Source organism: Lepidochelys kempii, chromosome 5, assembly GCF_965140285.1.
Source record: "Lepidochelys kempii isolate rLepKem1 chromosome 5, rLepKem1.hap1, whole genome shotgun sequence".
NCBI classification, from domain to species: domain Eukaryota; kingdom Metazoa; phylum Chordata; order Testudines; family Cheloniidae; genus Lepidochelys; species Lepidochelys kempii.
The window spans coordinates 1726445-1741636 of NC_136384.1; the positions used below are offsets into that span (position 1 = coordinate 1726445).

General features: G+C 48.4%; 1 protein-coding gene across 3 annotated transcripts in view; it reads right to left on the minus strand.

Moving 5' to 3' along the window:
• The window catches only part of LOC140911063 (phospholipid-transporting ATPase ID), a 131017-nt gene that overhangs the window by 3462 nt on the left and 112363 nt on the right, over nucleotides 1–15192 (minus strand). For all 3 annotated transcript variants that reach the window (XM_073343294.2, XM_073343293.2, XM_073343295.2), the window contains 4 exons: nucleotides 10676–10759; nucleotides 7651–7896; nucleotides 4846–4984; nucleotides 1415–1545 (listed from right to left, as the gene is read on the minus strand). In XM_073343294.2, coding sequence (XP_073199395.1) covers nucleotides 1415–1545; nucleotides 4846–4984; nucleotides 7651–7896; nucleotides 10676–10759 — 600 coding nt within the window. The remainder of the gene's footprint in view (nucleotides 1–1414; nucleotides 1546–4845; nucleotides 4985–7650; nucleotides 7897–10675; nucleotides 10760–15192) is intronic.

Here is a 15192-nt window from a genome sequence, read left to right on the forward strand (position 1 = left end):
GAGCCAGACTGGCTATAGACACAGGGCTCGTGAGAGCACAACGAAGATGGAGGTCTGGCAGGGTCTGGAGAAATGCTGACCCTCCGCACCTCCTGTTTGAGGCAATGGGAGCTGCAGGTCCTTGGCCTCTCTCAGGGTCAGGGTTTACCCTAGGTCCCAGCTTGCCAGCCGGCCGGGACCCCTCCCCAGCCAGAACAGCCCTCTCAGCAGACAGCTCATATCCCGCAGGCACTGCGGGCCTTGCCGAAAGTGGTGCGTGCTTGCTGTAGGGAGCCAGGCCCAAGCCACAGCCTGGAGCTGGGATTCTGAGCTCCCCTGCCAAGGACAGGGCACTGATCGGAGAGTCTGGGCCAGGCCCATGTCCAATACTGTAGTTCAATAAACCCACCTACTGCCCACAAACACTGGTCATCCCATCCGAAGTGGCAAGAGCCAGCTAAACTCAGCAGGGAGGTTTGAACAGCCTCAACTTCAGCTCAATGTGTCCTCCGGGACGGCACCCCTTCTGTCTCTCGAGCTGCCGATTTTCTGTGGAACCATCACCCTCATCCTTAGCGGCAGAGGATCTAGCTATGTCACCTCCCCTTCCCACAAGGCCTCTGGGCAGCTTTGCAGGGACCAAGGGCATGATGATCAAGTGGTGTGGCCATAAGGCAAGGGCCACAGTCACGGGCCTTGCTCAGGGATGTTGTGCCTTAATACGGGCAGAGCACAGAAAGAAGAGAAAACCTGGGGGGGCGGGGAGGGCAGCAGCGTTGAGCAAACTGCTCCGGTCGGAAGTGAAGCAGAGCATCACCTGCAGCCATGCTAGAGGTGGTTCTCCTCCCGGAGATTCCCTCACACTAATGTGGCATGGCCAGCCTGCTCTCCTCACTACGGCAGCCCTCCCCTGCCTTTCCCAGCCTCCCCCCGCACCCCCCCGGCAGGAACAGCCCCACCTCTGCTGCTTATTCCCTAGGTGTGGGAGGGAGGCTGGTTCCGGAGGAGAGTGTGGATGTTAGCAGAAGAGGAAGCGGGTCCCTTCAGCCAGCAAAACCCAAGCAGACGTGTACGTCTGGGAGGCCGGGCCAGGAACTGCACACCTGCACTGCAGTAGCAGGGGGCGGCTCTGTTGGCTGTGAAATGCACAGCTGCTTTGTCACCAAAAGCCACAACACTTAAACCCTGCACCTAAAGATAGCCCTGCTTCCCCAATCCCCCCACGCCCAGATCAGTCTAATCCATGTCTCAGTAATCTCAGGCTGCAGACGGTCTGAACTGTGCCAAACCCTCCTTCCCAGGCAGGGCTACAGGCGTCAGTCCGGGTAGCACTCGCACACTGAGCGGGCCCAGGCCCCCGGACCCTGACTGCGCAAAGCAAGCTGAGTGGGGCTACGACAGCAGAGGTCAGGCTCCTGCTCTGTTACCCCCTTACTTTGTCACTGACGGTCGGCAGTAGCTGAGCCTTCAGAAACCGACCGCCAACAACCGGCAGCACACACAGGATGATGCTGAGGAAGATCGCCAGCCACACACTGGGTTGATTGAGGGTGTTTCGAGCTGCCCCTGAAAAACAAGAGCACAATGAAAGCCGTGACAGCAGCAGTAGCGGGCGCTTCCATTCATACAGCCCCTTTCACGTGGAGGGATCCCAAAGCGCTCTGCAAACGCAGTGGAATACGCAAATTATACCCAAAGCTCATGTAATCCCCCACTGACCACGGCCCACTCGGAGGTGGGACTTGGCAGGGTTTAACAATGCACAGCCACAATACTGCACCAGTTTGAGACAGCACGGGAAGACTAATCTTGTGTCCAAATCCAATTGCAGTGCGGGGTTAGGGAGGCAGAAAGGAATGACCGGAACTGGAGTTTGCTGGATGCCAGCGTTAACAGCTTGTCACTTTATAAAAAGGCAGGGGCTCTTTAATGACTGTCTGGGGTCAAGACCTCGATGTTTGTCTCCTCCAAAGATAGTCATCCTCCAGCAGCCCCTCCCCAGGAACTCCAAGGGAGAGTGCCACATACTGAATCCCCGGCACCATTCCCTGACGCACTGTGGGCTACTAATGTGGCTGCACTTGGAGAGCAGACAGGACTGTGGTCCTGTGGGAATCTGCACAGCCTTCTAGTTAAATGGCTGCCTGCTCCAGAGGGAGAGTAGTCAGGCCCAGGGGGTAAAACTTGCAGGGCAGCTCTCGGGGGGAGATGGAAGGCTGCCCCATTATCCAAAGCCAAAACACCCACACTTTGTTCCCCCTCCATTCCTTCAGCCTTTGGACAGGGCTAAGCAGCCTGTAAGCACCTCCATCCAGTGTCTAATGCTACCGCTGCTGGCAGTAATGCTGCTGGATGTTCTCCTGACACAATCTCACTGGAGTTAAAGTATCCAGGTCCACTGGGCCTAGGCTTTACATCTTTTTGTTTCAGGAAGTGGAGGAAGTAACCAGGGGAACATCCATTTTAGACCGGATTCTGGCCTTCAGGGGGAAATTGGTAGCAAACCTGAGGGAGGAAACTGCATTTGGGTGGAAGTGGTCATGAAAGGAGAGATTGCAGGATTCTGAGGAAAAGGAGGTGTGAGAGCAGCAGCATGCAGACAATGGATTTCGAATAAGCAGACTCACAGGCACCAATTCCGTGGGTGCCCCCCAGCGCCTCCCCTCCGCCAGCGGCCCCACCAATCAACTCCTCCCCCACCCCCCCCAGCACTTTCTGCCTGCTGTGATCAGCTGTTTCGACAGTGATCGGTTGTTTTCCGCATCCACTGAGAGTAGGACAAGAAGCGCTGGGCTCAGTCTGCAGCCAGGGGGAGGTTATGTTACATCTTAAGAAAAATGTTCTAACTATTAGTCTACAGGCTTCCAAGGGAGGTTGTGGAATCCCCATCGCTGGAGGTTTTGAAGACCAGGTTGGACAAACATGGTGAGGGATCGTCTATGTTTACTTGGTCCTGCCTCAGTGCAGGGAGCTGGTCTTGATGACGTCTCGAGGGCCTGTCTAGCCCCACATTTCTATGAGATGGCTACATTACGGATATCTAAGATTGAGAGGTCAGTTGGTGTTGGGGGTTGTCCAAGCAGAACAGGGAATAGTCCATATCCTTGGTCTATAAGATGGCATCTGCTGTCGAAGGTTCTGCGTGACATGTAATCCTCAGTGTGTTGGGTTTGCTCAGTTTCCCTAGAGAGCCTGTAGCAGGCCTGCTCGGGAGGTGTCCACCTGCTGCTCTGTCAGTCCTACCTAAGCCAGGCAGAGGTAATGCTTGACCCTCTTCGATAAAAATACCAGCTCGAAGCCATTGGAACAAAGTTTGTCCCCAAGACATTCCAAGAACTTTTTGGAAATATTATGTTTTTTTGTATGACTTTTCCAACAAACGTCAGGGTAGTTAAAGTCACCCCATTGCTGCCAGGTCTTGTGTTTTGGATGGTTCTGTTATTTGTTCTAGAAATGCCTCATCCACATCCTCCTCCTGATTCAGTGGTGTATAGTAGACTCCCCTACCATGACATGCCTAGTTCCCTGCCTTTTATCTTTACCCGGAGACTTTCAACTGGTCTGACTCTCACCTCCGTCTGGACCTCAGAACAAGTGTATATATTTTTGATGTATAATGCAACCCCTCCATTCTTTTCCCTGCCTGTCCTTCCTGAACAAGTTGTCCCCTCTGTACCAATAGTCCAGTCATGAGACTTTCCCCACCAAGTCTCTGTGATGCCAACTGAGTCTTAATTAGTTTATACACTAATATTTCCAGTTCATCCTGTTTACTCCCCAGACTCCTTGCATTTGTGTGTAGAAATCTAAGATGCTGAGCAGATTCCCCCACTGATTTCCCTCCTGTTGTTCCTATGACCCTATTGTAATTTTCCATGTTGCCCCAACGTCTAGCTCTCTGTTACAGTCACCTTTTTTTCTCCTAGGCATCTAAGTGCCGATGGGCAGAATGGAGCTTGGTTTCATCTCTCATCCGAAGGACCGAGCCTGGAGGAGTTAAGGAGCTGGTGACACTGCAGTGTGTGTCAGCCAAAACACTGCCTGGAGACTGGTACCAACAAACCTTAGGGCTTCCAAAACTAAAAGATGCTCCCAGCTGAGCTCTATTCATGTTGGACGCAGAGAGGTGTTGGAGCTGGTGGGATTATTTGAAGCAAACACCTTCATTGAGGCTATGGTCCCCTCCTCCTGTTCACAGTCTGTCCACGAATGGACTCATTCCGATGATGCTGTTCACAGGTTGCATGTGCTCATAGGCACTTAGGCACAATAACGTCAGTCAGAGGGCTGCTCACAAATCATTTGTCACCAGCATTCATTTGCTATTTTGATGGGTAATTGCACAGTGAAGTCACATAGCATAGATTCTCTCCCTGACTGGGTGACCACACTTTGATACCTTCCGGGACCAATACACAAGCTTGTTCGCATATGAACAAACATATTTGTACAGACAGACTTTCCCCAAACATTTGTGGGGCCCAAACTCCACCCAGCTGCATGTTGGAGAAGAGATAAAAATAATAGGCTGCATTAAATCCAATTCAAGGGATTTATTTGGAGGAGTGTTTGCAGACATGTGCAGCGTTCACCTGGCTATAGGGCATGTGCGTGTATATGGGTATGCATGAGTGTGCATTGTGTGCTGGTGAATGGGCACATGGACATGTGTATGCACGAGTGGGCACCAGAGAAAACGAGCATGCACTGTAGTGTGGTGTAAATACCTGACGGCGACAAATAAGATCCACAGCTTGTTATTGTCTCTATGGGCACTTCCTCAGTACATACTGGATGTACTTCCACCAGGTTAAGTACAGCCTACCCGGAGACACAGCCCTCTGCATCAGCTGTCCAAGTGCTTACCAACGAAAGGGAAGGAGGCTGCGAAGATCAGGTACATGCCGTCACTGTACATGGTGAAGATGATGGCAAAGTAAACGGAAAGGCTGCCCCAGATGAAAAACTGGTTCACAGCTGTCCAGTAGGCAGTGTCCAACCCAATCTGAAAGGATAAATCAATACAGCAGCAGTCAATGGCTTTAACAACCCCACATCCAAGTGCCAAACACAGGCAGGCAGAGAGGGCTGCTCCCCCAGGTTGTCCCCTACCCTCGGGTGTGGAACTTGTTCGGCCATCTGTCTCGTTTAGTCTGCAAATTGCTGTGGCGAGGTCCCGGCCCAAGAAGAAAGGCTGTGCACTCCGGGCCATGCACAGGGGTGACAAAGCGTTTGCTCCCTGTGGGTACCGGGCCCTCAAGAAATAGGGGGAGGAGCCTGGAAGACCCCAATTTGCATAAGGCGGAGAGCCTCAGGCTGTGGAGCTGAGAGCAACTCCACCCATCCTGTCAGCACTGCCTCACCCTGACCCAACCCGAGTCTCAGCAAGGCAGTGGCTCAGCTGGCCCCCTGTGCCAGCCTGGTCTGATGAGACCAAGATCACAGCACCATAGAATCACAGAATATCAGAGGTGGAAGGGACCTCAGGAGGTCATCTAGTCCAACCCCCTGCTCAAAGCAGGACCGATCCCCACTAAATCATCCCAGCCAGGGCTTTGTCAAGCCTGACCTTAAAAATATCTAAGGAAGGAGATTCCACCACCTCCCTAGGTAACGCATTCCAGTGTTTCACCACCCTCCTAGTGAAAATTTTTTCCTAATATCCAACCTAGACCTCCCCCACTGCAACTTGAGACCATTAAAGCTATCAAATCCCCCCTCATTCTTCTCTTCTGAAGACTAAACATCCCCAGTTCCCTCAGCTTCTCCTCATAAGTCATGTGTTCCAGTTCCCTAATCATTTTTGTTGCCCTCCGCTGGACTCTTTCCAATTTTTCCACATCCTTCTTATAGTGTGTCAGACACTGAGACATGTCAGGCTGGAAGGGACCTCGAGAGGTCACCTAGTCGAGCCCCCTGCATTCACAGCAGGACTCAGTATTATCTAGACCGTCCCTGATAGGTGTGTGTCCAGCCTGCTCTTACACACCTCCAATGACGGAGATTCCACCCCTTCCCTGGGCAATTTATTCCAGGGCTTAACCACCCTGACAGTTAGGAAGAATCATAGAACCACAAGATTAGAAGGGACTGCAAGGATCATCCAGTCTAAGTGTTTCCTAATGTCCAACCTAAATCCCCCTTACTGCAATTTGAGCTCATTGCTTCCTGTCCTGTCCTCAGCGGATAAGGAGAACAATTTATCACCCTCTCTCTATAACAACTTTTTACATACTTGAAGCCTGTTATGTGCCCCCTCAGTCTTTTGTTCTCCAGACTAAACAAACTCCGGTTTTTCAATCTTCCCCCACAGGTCAAGGTTTCTAAACCTTTAATCCTTTTTGTTGCTCTTCTCTGAGCATTCTCCTATTTGTCTACATATTTCGCCAAGTGTGGTGCTCAGAACTGGACACAAAGACTCCAGCTGAGGCCTTTATCAGAGCTGAGTAGAGCAGAAGAATTTCTTCTCGTGTCTTGTTTACTACACTCCTGCTAATACAGCCCAGAATGATGTTCAGGTTTTTTGTAACAGTGTTACACGGGTGACTCGTATTTAGTTTGTGATCCACGATGACCCCCAGATCCCTTTCCGCAGTGCTCCTTCCTAGGCCGTCAGTTCCCATTTTGTGTGTATACAACTGATTGTTCCTTCCTAGTACTTTGCATTTGTCCTAATTGAATTTCATCCTGTTTATTTCAGACCATTTCTCCAGTTTGTCCAGGTCATTTTGAATTCTAATCCTGTCCTCCAAAGCACTTGCAACTCCTCCCAACTTGGCATCGTTCACAAACTTTATAAGTGAACTCTGTATGCCATTATCCAAATCACGTATGAAGATATCAAACAGAACCAGACCCACGACAGATCCCTGTGGGACCCCACTCAATATGCCCTTCCAGTTTGACTGTGAACCATTGATAAATATTCTCGGAATACAATTTTCCAACCAATTGTGCACCCAGCTGATTAAATTCAATAAAGTAAGTTCATCTAGGCTGTGTTTCCCTAGTTTGCTTATGAGAAGGTCATGTGAGACAGTATCAAAAGCCTCACTAAAGTCGAGATACATGACATCTACTTCTTCCCCCCCCCTTCCATCCATGGGGCTTGTTTCTACATCCACAGAATGTGGAAGTGAAGGGCATCCACCCAATGCAGACACCACTGCCCATGTAAACAGACAGTAGATACACAACTGTGTGCCTCAGTTCCCCACCTGTAAAATGGGGATAAGAATCCTCCTCCTCTCCCAGCCCAGTTTATGTTGTCTGTCGGTGCTGTAAACTCCCCCGCACAAGAGCTCTGCCTCACTATGGCCCCTGTACTGAAAAGACTTCCACACAAGCAGTGCCACTGAAGAACTGAGCAACTCACGTGTGTCCACTTAAATCTTTGCAGGATTGGGGCCTGAGTGTACGTACAGCACCTGACGAAATCCGGTTGGGGCCTGAGTGTACGTACAGCACCGAACGCAATCTGGTTGGGGCCTGAGTGTACGTACAGCACCGAACGCAATCTGGTTGGGGCCTGAGTGTACGTACAGCACCGAACGCAATCTGGTTGGGGCCTGAGTGTACGTACAGCACCGAACATAATCCAGTCTCAATCCCAATTGGGGCCTCCAGGCACTACGATAGTAAAATAAATAAGTAAATAATAATTCCAGAGACCTGCACAGAGACCACGATCAGTAGGCAGGTCTGGGCCATCAGTGCGAAGGACTGGTAGTCAGCAATGGCTTTCCCATCGCTTCTCATGGTGTCGTACATGGCCCCATAGGGGATGAAGAAGAGAATGAGGGAGCTGTAGATCCCATGCAGCACGCACTTGACAAACTCGATCTTGTTGAAGTAGAGATTCTGCTGCCCGGGTTCATAGAGGTGAGGGAACTGCAGGCTCCAGCGGTCATCCACGTCCTGGGAACAGAGGGGAGAGGCTGGCAGCCCAGCAGTGACATGGACCCCCCTGACCCCAGCTATGACATGCGTTCCTGCGTGGGAGAGCCCCAGCACACCACTCAGCCATGCTGCCCAATGGGTCACATCACCAGAGCACTCGGGGCATGTTCTCCAAGGTGGAGTTTACCTTCCCAGTGCTGATGAGAAGGAGAAATGGAGGTTGCATGCCCAGTGTCCAGGACTGTCTCACATGGAGCCCTGAGCCTGTGAGCCACTGGATGTCTCTCAAGTTCCCACCCGTTTAGCCTCTGCAATGCAGAGCCAGGTTATGCCACTGATATATTGCTGGGGCAAAGATAGCAATGGAATGCAGGCTCTGAATGATGGAGACAAGTGCTCCGTATGAAGCACTCCGCAGAAAGGGGTAAGCATAGAGGGTCTGGCCTGGAGACCCCCATGAGCCCTGGCTGTGGCCATCACACCAGAGGGTGATTAAGGGGACTGTGAGCGTTAACCCATCTCTTTGGTCTGCATGGGTCCATACATAGTATTGAGAACGTGAGCGCCATGAGGCCCCAGGACAGTGAGTTGGGGCTCAGGGGTTTTCCGGGTGAAGAAAAGAAGGCACTAGGTGGAGCGGGGAAGAGGGAGCATGTTAAAGGTACAGTTTTTAAGGTCAGGCTTGACAAAGCCCTGGCTGGGATGATTTAATTGAGGATTGATCCTGCTTTGAGCAGGGGATTGGACTAGATGACCTCCTGAGGTCTCTTCCAACCCTGATATTCTATTATTGATTCAGAGATCGAGGGCAAGAAGGAGGAGGGAGATCTCTGCATTCTCCAGGAGGTCAGTCTAGCTAATCACAGTGGTCCCTTTTGGCCTTGGAATTGATGAATGAATCTTTCTTGGCAGCAGGGTTTAACTCAGTGCTGTCTTAGCTGGGGGGTGGGGTGCAGGGCAATGGCCTGTGGGTAGCTTTGGTCAAGTTCAAGGTGAACAAGACTCAGGACTTTCTTGACAGTGCAAATGAGTTACACTAGAAAATACTCAGTCTGTGTCATATGAACATAAGAACGGCCAGACTGGGTCAGACCAAAGGTCCATCTATCTCAGTGTCCTGTCTGCTGACAGTGGCCAAGGCCAGGTGCCCCAGAGGGAATGAACATGACAGGGGAGTTTTGATGTTCATCCATCTACTGTAATCCACTCCCAGCTTTTGGCAGGCTGAGGTCTAAGGACACCCAGAGCATGCTGAAGGAGTACATGTGGCACCTTAGAGACTAACCAATTTATTTGAGCATAAGCTTTCGTGATGCATCCGATGAAGTGAGCTGTAGCTCACGAAAGCTCATGCTCAAATAAATTGGTTAGTCTCTAAGGTGCCACAAGTCCTCCTTTTCTTTTTGCGAATACAGACTAACACGGCTGATAGTCTGAAACCAGAGCATGCTGACCATCTTGATGGACCTGTCCTCCATGGACTTATCCAATGCTTTTTTCAACCCAGTTACTCTTTTGGCCTTCACAACATTCAGTTTCCCTTCCCCAAAATAAAGACCAAAATCTGCCACTGCTTGGGAAAGGGCAGCAGTACAGAGGATATAGCTTCATACATATAAAGGAGCTAAGATAAAAATACACGATAGGACAGTGGGCATCCCCCAGGAAGTCTTCTTCCTTCGACTGTGTGCTCTGTGCCTTTAGTGATCCATTTTATTAATATATTACTAAGTATTTGCTTTATCTAGAGATGCTGGTCACACTCCAAGGGATCATGGAGCCAGAGATCAAAGAGTCAGAGCTGAACCACCTAGGCTGCCCAGAACCCTATGCTCATAGCCCGGCATGGTTGATGCAGGCCTCTGACATGGGACACCTACCCAGATTCCACCATACCAGGCCCTATGGGAGACTTCCTAACCAAGGTGTGCTCTGCACTGATTTCCTTAAAACTCGTACGCAATTTCATAGGGTTACTATCAGCAGAGACTCAGAACAGAGTTCTATAGAAATTACTCTAAAATCCTACAGATTTTACATAGGAATATGACATCCAGACCAAAGGGAGTGATTCACACAACATCCTTTCTATAGGTTTTTTTTAAACCATCCTGTAGAATTCTACATCAGGGATATAATCATCCACCGCATTTCATTGGATGGCTCAGCATTCCTATACCAAGGTTATTTTCTATTAATTTGTAAAGGACTTTTCCAGAAAGGATTGAAGATCTCACAGCTTTTTTGTATAATTATGGATCTACACCAGTGTCCCTGGCCAAAATTCCCCACCCCCACTCTTACGTGTGCACTTGTTAGTCACCAGCCTTCACCCCAGAAGCAGTTGCATGTACATGATTGTAAAGGGCTTACAAATAGCACTACAGAAATACAGGACATTGGTTATTGGGCCACATCTTGAAGCCATTGCTTAATCCTTAGTCAAGGAAGATTAAGGACTGATTCAGGTTTCAATCCAGGCCCAACAGGCTGTGAATACTCTTCTATTAGGCGAGGGTTGTAGAGGGCACCTTTTCCATGACTGTCGCTAACAGTGCAACCCAGAGGGCTCCAGCCATTCTCAAACCAGGGGCCATACATTCATGACAAGATAGAATCTGCTCCCACACACTTCAGAACTGTGCTCTGCGCTCTACTCATTGCAGGGAAATTGCTTCAGTTTCTAGCACAGGTTTTATTCACCTAGTTCCTGTCCAGAAGGGATCACGGAACTGAGCCAAAGAATCCAGGAATAAACCCCCTAGAGGTGAGCCTGGGTATTAATAGTAAAGGTTACCTGGTCAAAGAGGCTCATTCCTAGCACCGGGAGGGAGGTATACACCAAATTGTAGAGGGTGATGAACCACTGATCATACACAGTCTAGAAAAGAGTGGAGAGGTCAGTTAAAAAAGGCATGCCTCTGTTCGTCTGTAACGGCAATCAATGACCCTGCCCACCTGTCCGTCTTTCACATCTTCATTCACAGAAGGTGCCATTCACCCCCGAGCAGAGGGCCGGCCTAAGGGCTAGGCCCAGGACACTGAGCTCCAGCTAAGCCGGGCGTAAAGGGCACAAACCATTGCAAAACAATTCCTTTGTTGTTCACGTTTCAAAATTAAATCTGTGGCACAAACAGCACCTGTCCAGGCTGCTACATGCGACTGAAAAGTAAATGACAGGTTTCAGAGGAACAGCCGTGTTAGTCTGTATTCGCAAAAAGAAAAGGAGTACTTGTGGCACCTTAGAGACTAACCAATTTATTTGAGCATGAGCTTTCGTGAGCTACAGCTCACTTCATCGGATGCATACTGTGGAAACTGCAGCAGACATTATATACACACAGAAATCATGAAACAATACCTCCTCCCACCCCACTGTCCTGCTGGTAATAGCTTATCTAAAGTGATCAACAGGTGGGCCATTTCCAGCACAAATCCAGGTTTTCTCACCCTCCACCCCCCCACACAAATTCACTCTCCTGCTGGTGCTAGCCCATCCAAAGTGACAACTCTTTACATAATCAAGTCGGGCTATTTCCTGCATAGATCAAGGTTTTCTCACATCCCCCCCACCCCCATACACACACAAACTCACTCTCCTGCTGGTAATAGCTCATCTAAACTGACCATTCTCCAGGTTTAAATCCAAGTTAAACCAGAACATCTGGGGGGGGGGGTAGGAAAAAACAAGAGGAAACAGGCTACCTTGCATAATGACTTAGCCACTCCCAGTCTCTATTTAAGCCTAAATTAATAGTATCCAATTTGCAAATGAATTCCAATTCAGCAGTTTCTCGCTGGAGTCTGGATTTGAAGTTTTTTTGTTTTAAGATAGCGACCTTCATGTCTGTGATTGCGTGACCAGAGAGATTGAAGTGTTCTCCGACTGGTTTATGAATGTTATAATTCTTGACATCTGATTTGTGTCCATTTATTCTTTTACGTAGAGACTGTCCAGTTTGACCAATGTACATGGCAGAGGGGCATTGCTGGCACATGATGGCATAGATCACATTGGTGGATGTGCAGGTGAACGAGCCTCTGATAGTGTGGCTGATGTTATTAGGCCCTGTGATGGTGTCCCCTGAATAGATATGTGGGCACAATTGGCAACGGGCTTTGTTGCAAGGATAAGTTCCTGGGTTAGTGGTGATCCATCGGTGATCTTCCTGATAACACCATCCTGGCTACTATGGATGTAGAAGCCCTCTACACCAACATTCCACACAAAGATGGACTACAAGCCGTCAAGAACACTATCCCCGATAATGTCACGGCTAACCTGGTGGCTGAACTTTGTGACTTTGTCCTTACCCATAACTATTTCACATTTGGGGACAATGTATACCTTCAGATCAGCGGCACTGCTATGGGTACCCGCATGGCCCCACAGTATGCCAACATTTTTATGGCTGATTTAGAACAACGCTTCCTCAGCTCTCGTCCCCTAAAGCCCCTACTCTACTTGCGCTATATTGATGACATCTTCATCATCTGGACCCATGGAAAAGAAGCCCTTGAGGAATTCCACCATGATTTCAACAATTTCCATCCCACCACCAACCTCAGCCTGGTCCAGTCCACACAAGAGATCCACTTCCTGGACACTACAGTGCTAATAAACAATGGCCACATAAACACCACCCTATACCGTAAACCTACTGACCGCTATTCCTACCTGCATGCCTCCAGCTTTCACCCTGACCACACCACACGATCCATCGTCTACAGCCAAGCTCTGCGATACAACCGCATTTGCTCCAACCCCTCAGACAGAGACAAACACCTACAAGATCTCTGTCAAGCTTTCTTACAACTACAATACCCACCTGCAGAAGTAAAGAAACAGATTGATAGAGCCAGAAGAGTTCCCAGAAGTTACCTACTACAGGACAGGCCTAACAAAGAAAATAACAGAACGCCACTAGCCGTCACCTTCAGCCCCCAACTAAAACCCCTCCAACGCATTATTAAGGATCTACAACCTATCCTAAAGGATGACCCAACACTCTCACAAGTCTTGGGAGACAGGCCAGTCCTTGCCTACAGACAGCCCCGCAACCTGAAGCAAATACTCACCAACAACCACATACCACACAACAGAACCACTAACCCAGGAACTTATCCTTGCAACAAAGCCCGTTGCCAATTGTGCCCACATATCTATTCAGGGGACACCATCACAGGGCCTAATAACATCAGCCACACTATCAGAGGCTCGTTCACCTGCACATCCACCAATGTGATCTATGCCATCATGTGCCAGCAATGCCCCTCTGCCATGTACATTGGTCAAACTGGACAGTCTCTACGTAAAAGAATAAATGGACACAAATCAGATGTCAAGAATTATAACATTCATAAACCAGTCGGAGAACACTTCAATCTCTCTGGTCACGCAATCACAGACATGAAGGTCGCTATCTTAAAACAAAAAAACTTCAAATCCAGACTCCAGCGAGAAACTGCTGAATTGGAATTCATTTGCAAATTGGATACTATTAATTTAGGCTTAAATAGAGACTGGGAGTGGCTAAGTCATTATGCAAGGTAGCCTGTTTCCTCTTGTTTTTTCCTACCCCCCCCCCCCAGATGTTCTGGTTTAACTTGGATTTAAACCTGGAGAATGGTCAGTTTAGATGAGCTATTACCAGCAGGAGAGTGAGTTTGAGTGTGTATGGGGTGGGGGGGATGTGAGAAAACCTTGATCTATGCAGGAAATAGCCTGACTTGATTATGTAAAGAGTTGTCACTTTGGATGGGCTAGCACCAGCAGGAGAGTGAATTTGTGTGGGGGGGTGGAGGGTGAGAAAACCTGGATTTGTGCTGGAAATGGCCCACCTGTTGATCACTTTAGATAAGCTATTACCAGCAGGACAGTGGGGTGGGAGGAGGTATTGTTTCATGATTTCTGTGTGTATATAAAGTCTGCTGCAGTTTCCACGGTAAACATCTGATGAAGTGAGCTGTAGCTCACGAAAGCTCATGCTCAAATAAATTGGTTAGTCTCTAAGGTGCCACAAGTCCTCCTTTTCTTTTTGAAAAGTAAATGGCATCCACTGGCCTCAGCCCAGCACTGAAAAACAGCTGGGCAGTTCTGGAATATTGAGCCAAAATCCTGCAGCTTCCTTTAAAAGAACAAATCAATAAATAAAAAGACCCCCAAATTTACACTGAAGAAAATAAATAATAAATGAAATTAAACACAAATGAGCTGAAATACAGAACTATCTGGGCTCTCTCGTTTTCAGATTATGATGATTATTTATTAAGTTTATTATGAGTCATACCAGGATCGGTATGTATCTGAAGAAGTGGGTATTTTACCCACGAAAGCTTAGGCCCACATAAATCTGTTAGTCTTTGAGGTGCCACCAGACTCCTCATTGTTTAATTACACTATATCCACTGGATCATCCTTGTCCACATGTTCATTGATCCCCTCAAAGATGATCACTTTAGATAAGCTATTACCAGCAGGAGAGTGGGGTGGGAGGAGGTATTGTTTCATGGTCTCTGTGTATATAATGTCTTCTGCAGTTTCCACAGTATGCATCCGATGAAGTGAGCTGTAGCTCACGAAAGCTCATGCTCAAATAAATTGGTTAGTCTCTAAGGTGCCACAAGTACTCCTTTTCTTTTTGCGAATACAGACTAACACGGCTGTTACTCTGAAATCTAATAGATTGGTGAGGCATGATTTCCCTTTACAAAAACCCCAGCAGATTGTGTTCATCTGTGTGTCTGATAATTCTGACTATATTTTCAACCAATTTACCTGGTACTGAAGTCAGGCTTGCCAGCCTGTAATTGCCAGGATCATCTTTGCAGCCTTTTTAAAAAATTGGCATTACATTAGCGATCCTCCAGTCAGCTGGTGCAGAAGTGGATTTAAGTGATAGTTTGCATATCACAATTAGTAGTTTTGCAATTTCATATCTGAGGTCCTTCAGAACCTTTGGGTAATGCCACCTGGTCATCGTGGCTTATTGTTTAATTTATGAATTTGTTCAAAAACCTTCTCCAGTCACACCTCAAGCTGAGGCAGTTCCTCAGATCTGTCACCTAAGAAGAATGGCTCAGGTTCGGGAATCTCCCTCACATCCTCAGCTGTGAAGACCAATGCAGAGAATTAATTAAGATTCTCTGCAATGGTCGTATCTTCCTTGAGTGCTCCTTTAACATGTTCAGTGTCCAGTGGCCCCATTGGTTGTTTGCCAGGCTTCCTGCTTCTGATGTACTTAAAATTTTTTTGCTGTTAGATTTTGAGTCTTTGGCTAGTTGTTCTTCAAAAACATTTTTGCCTTCCTAATT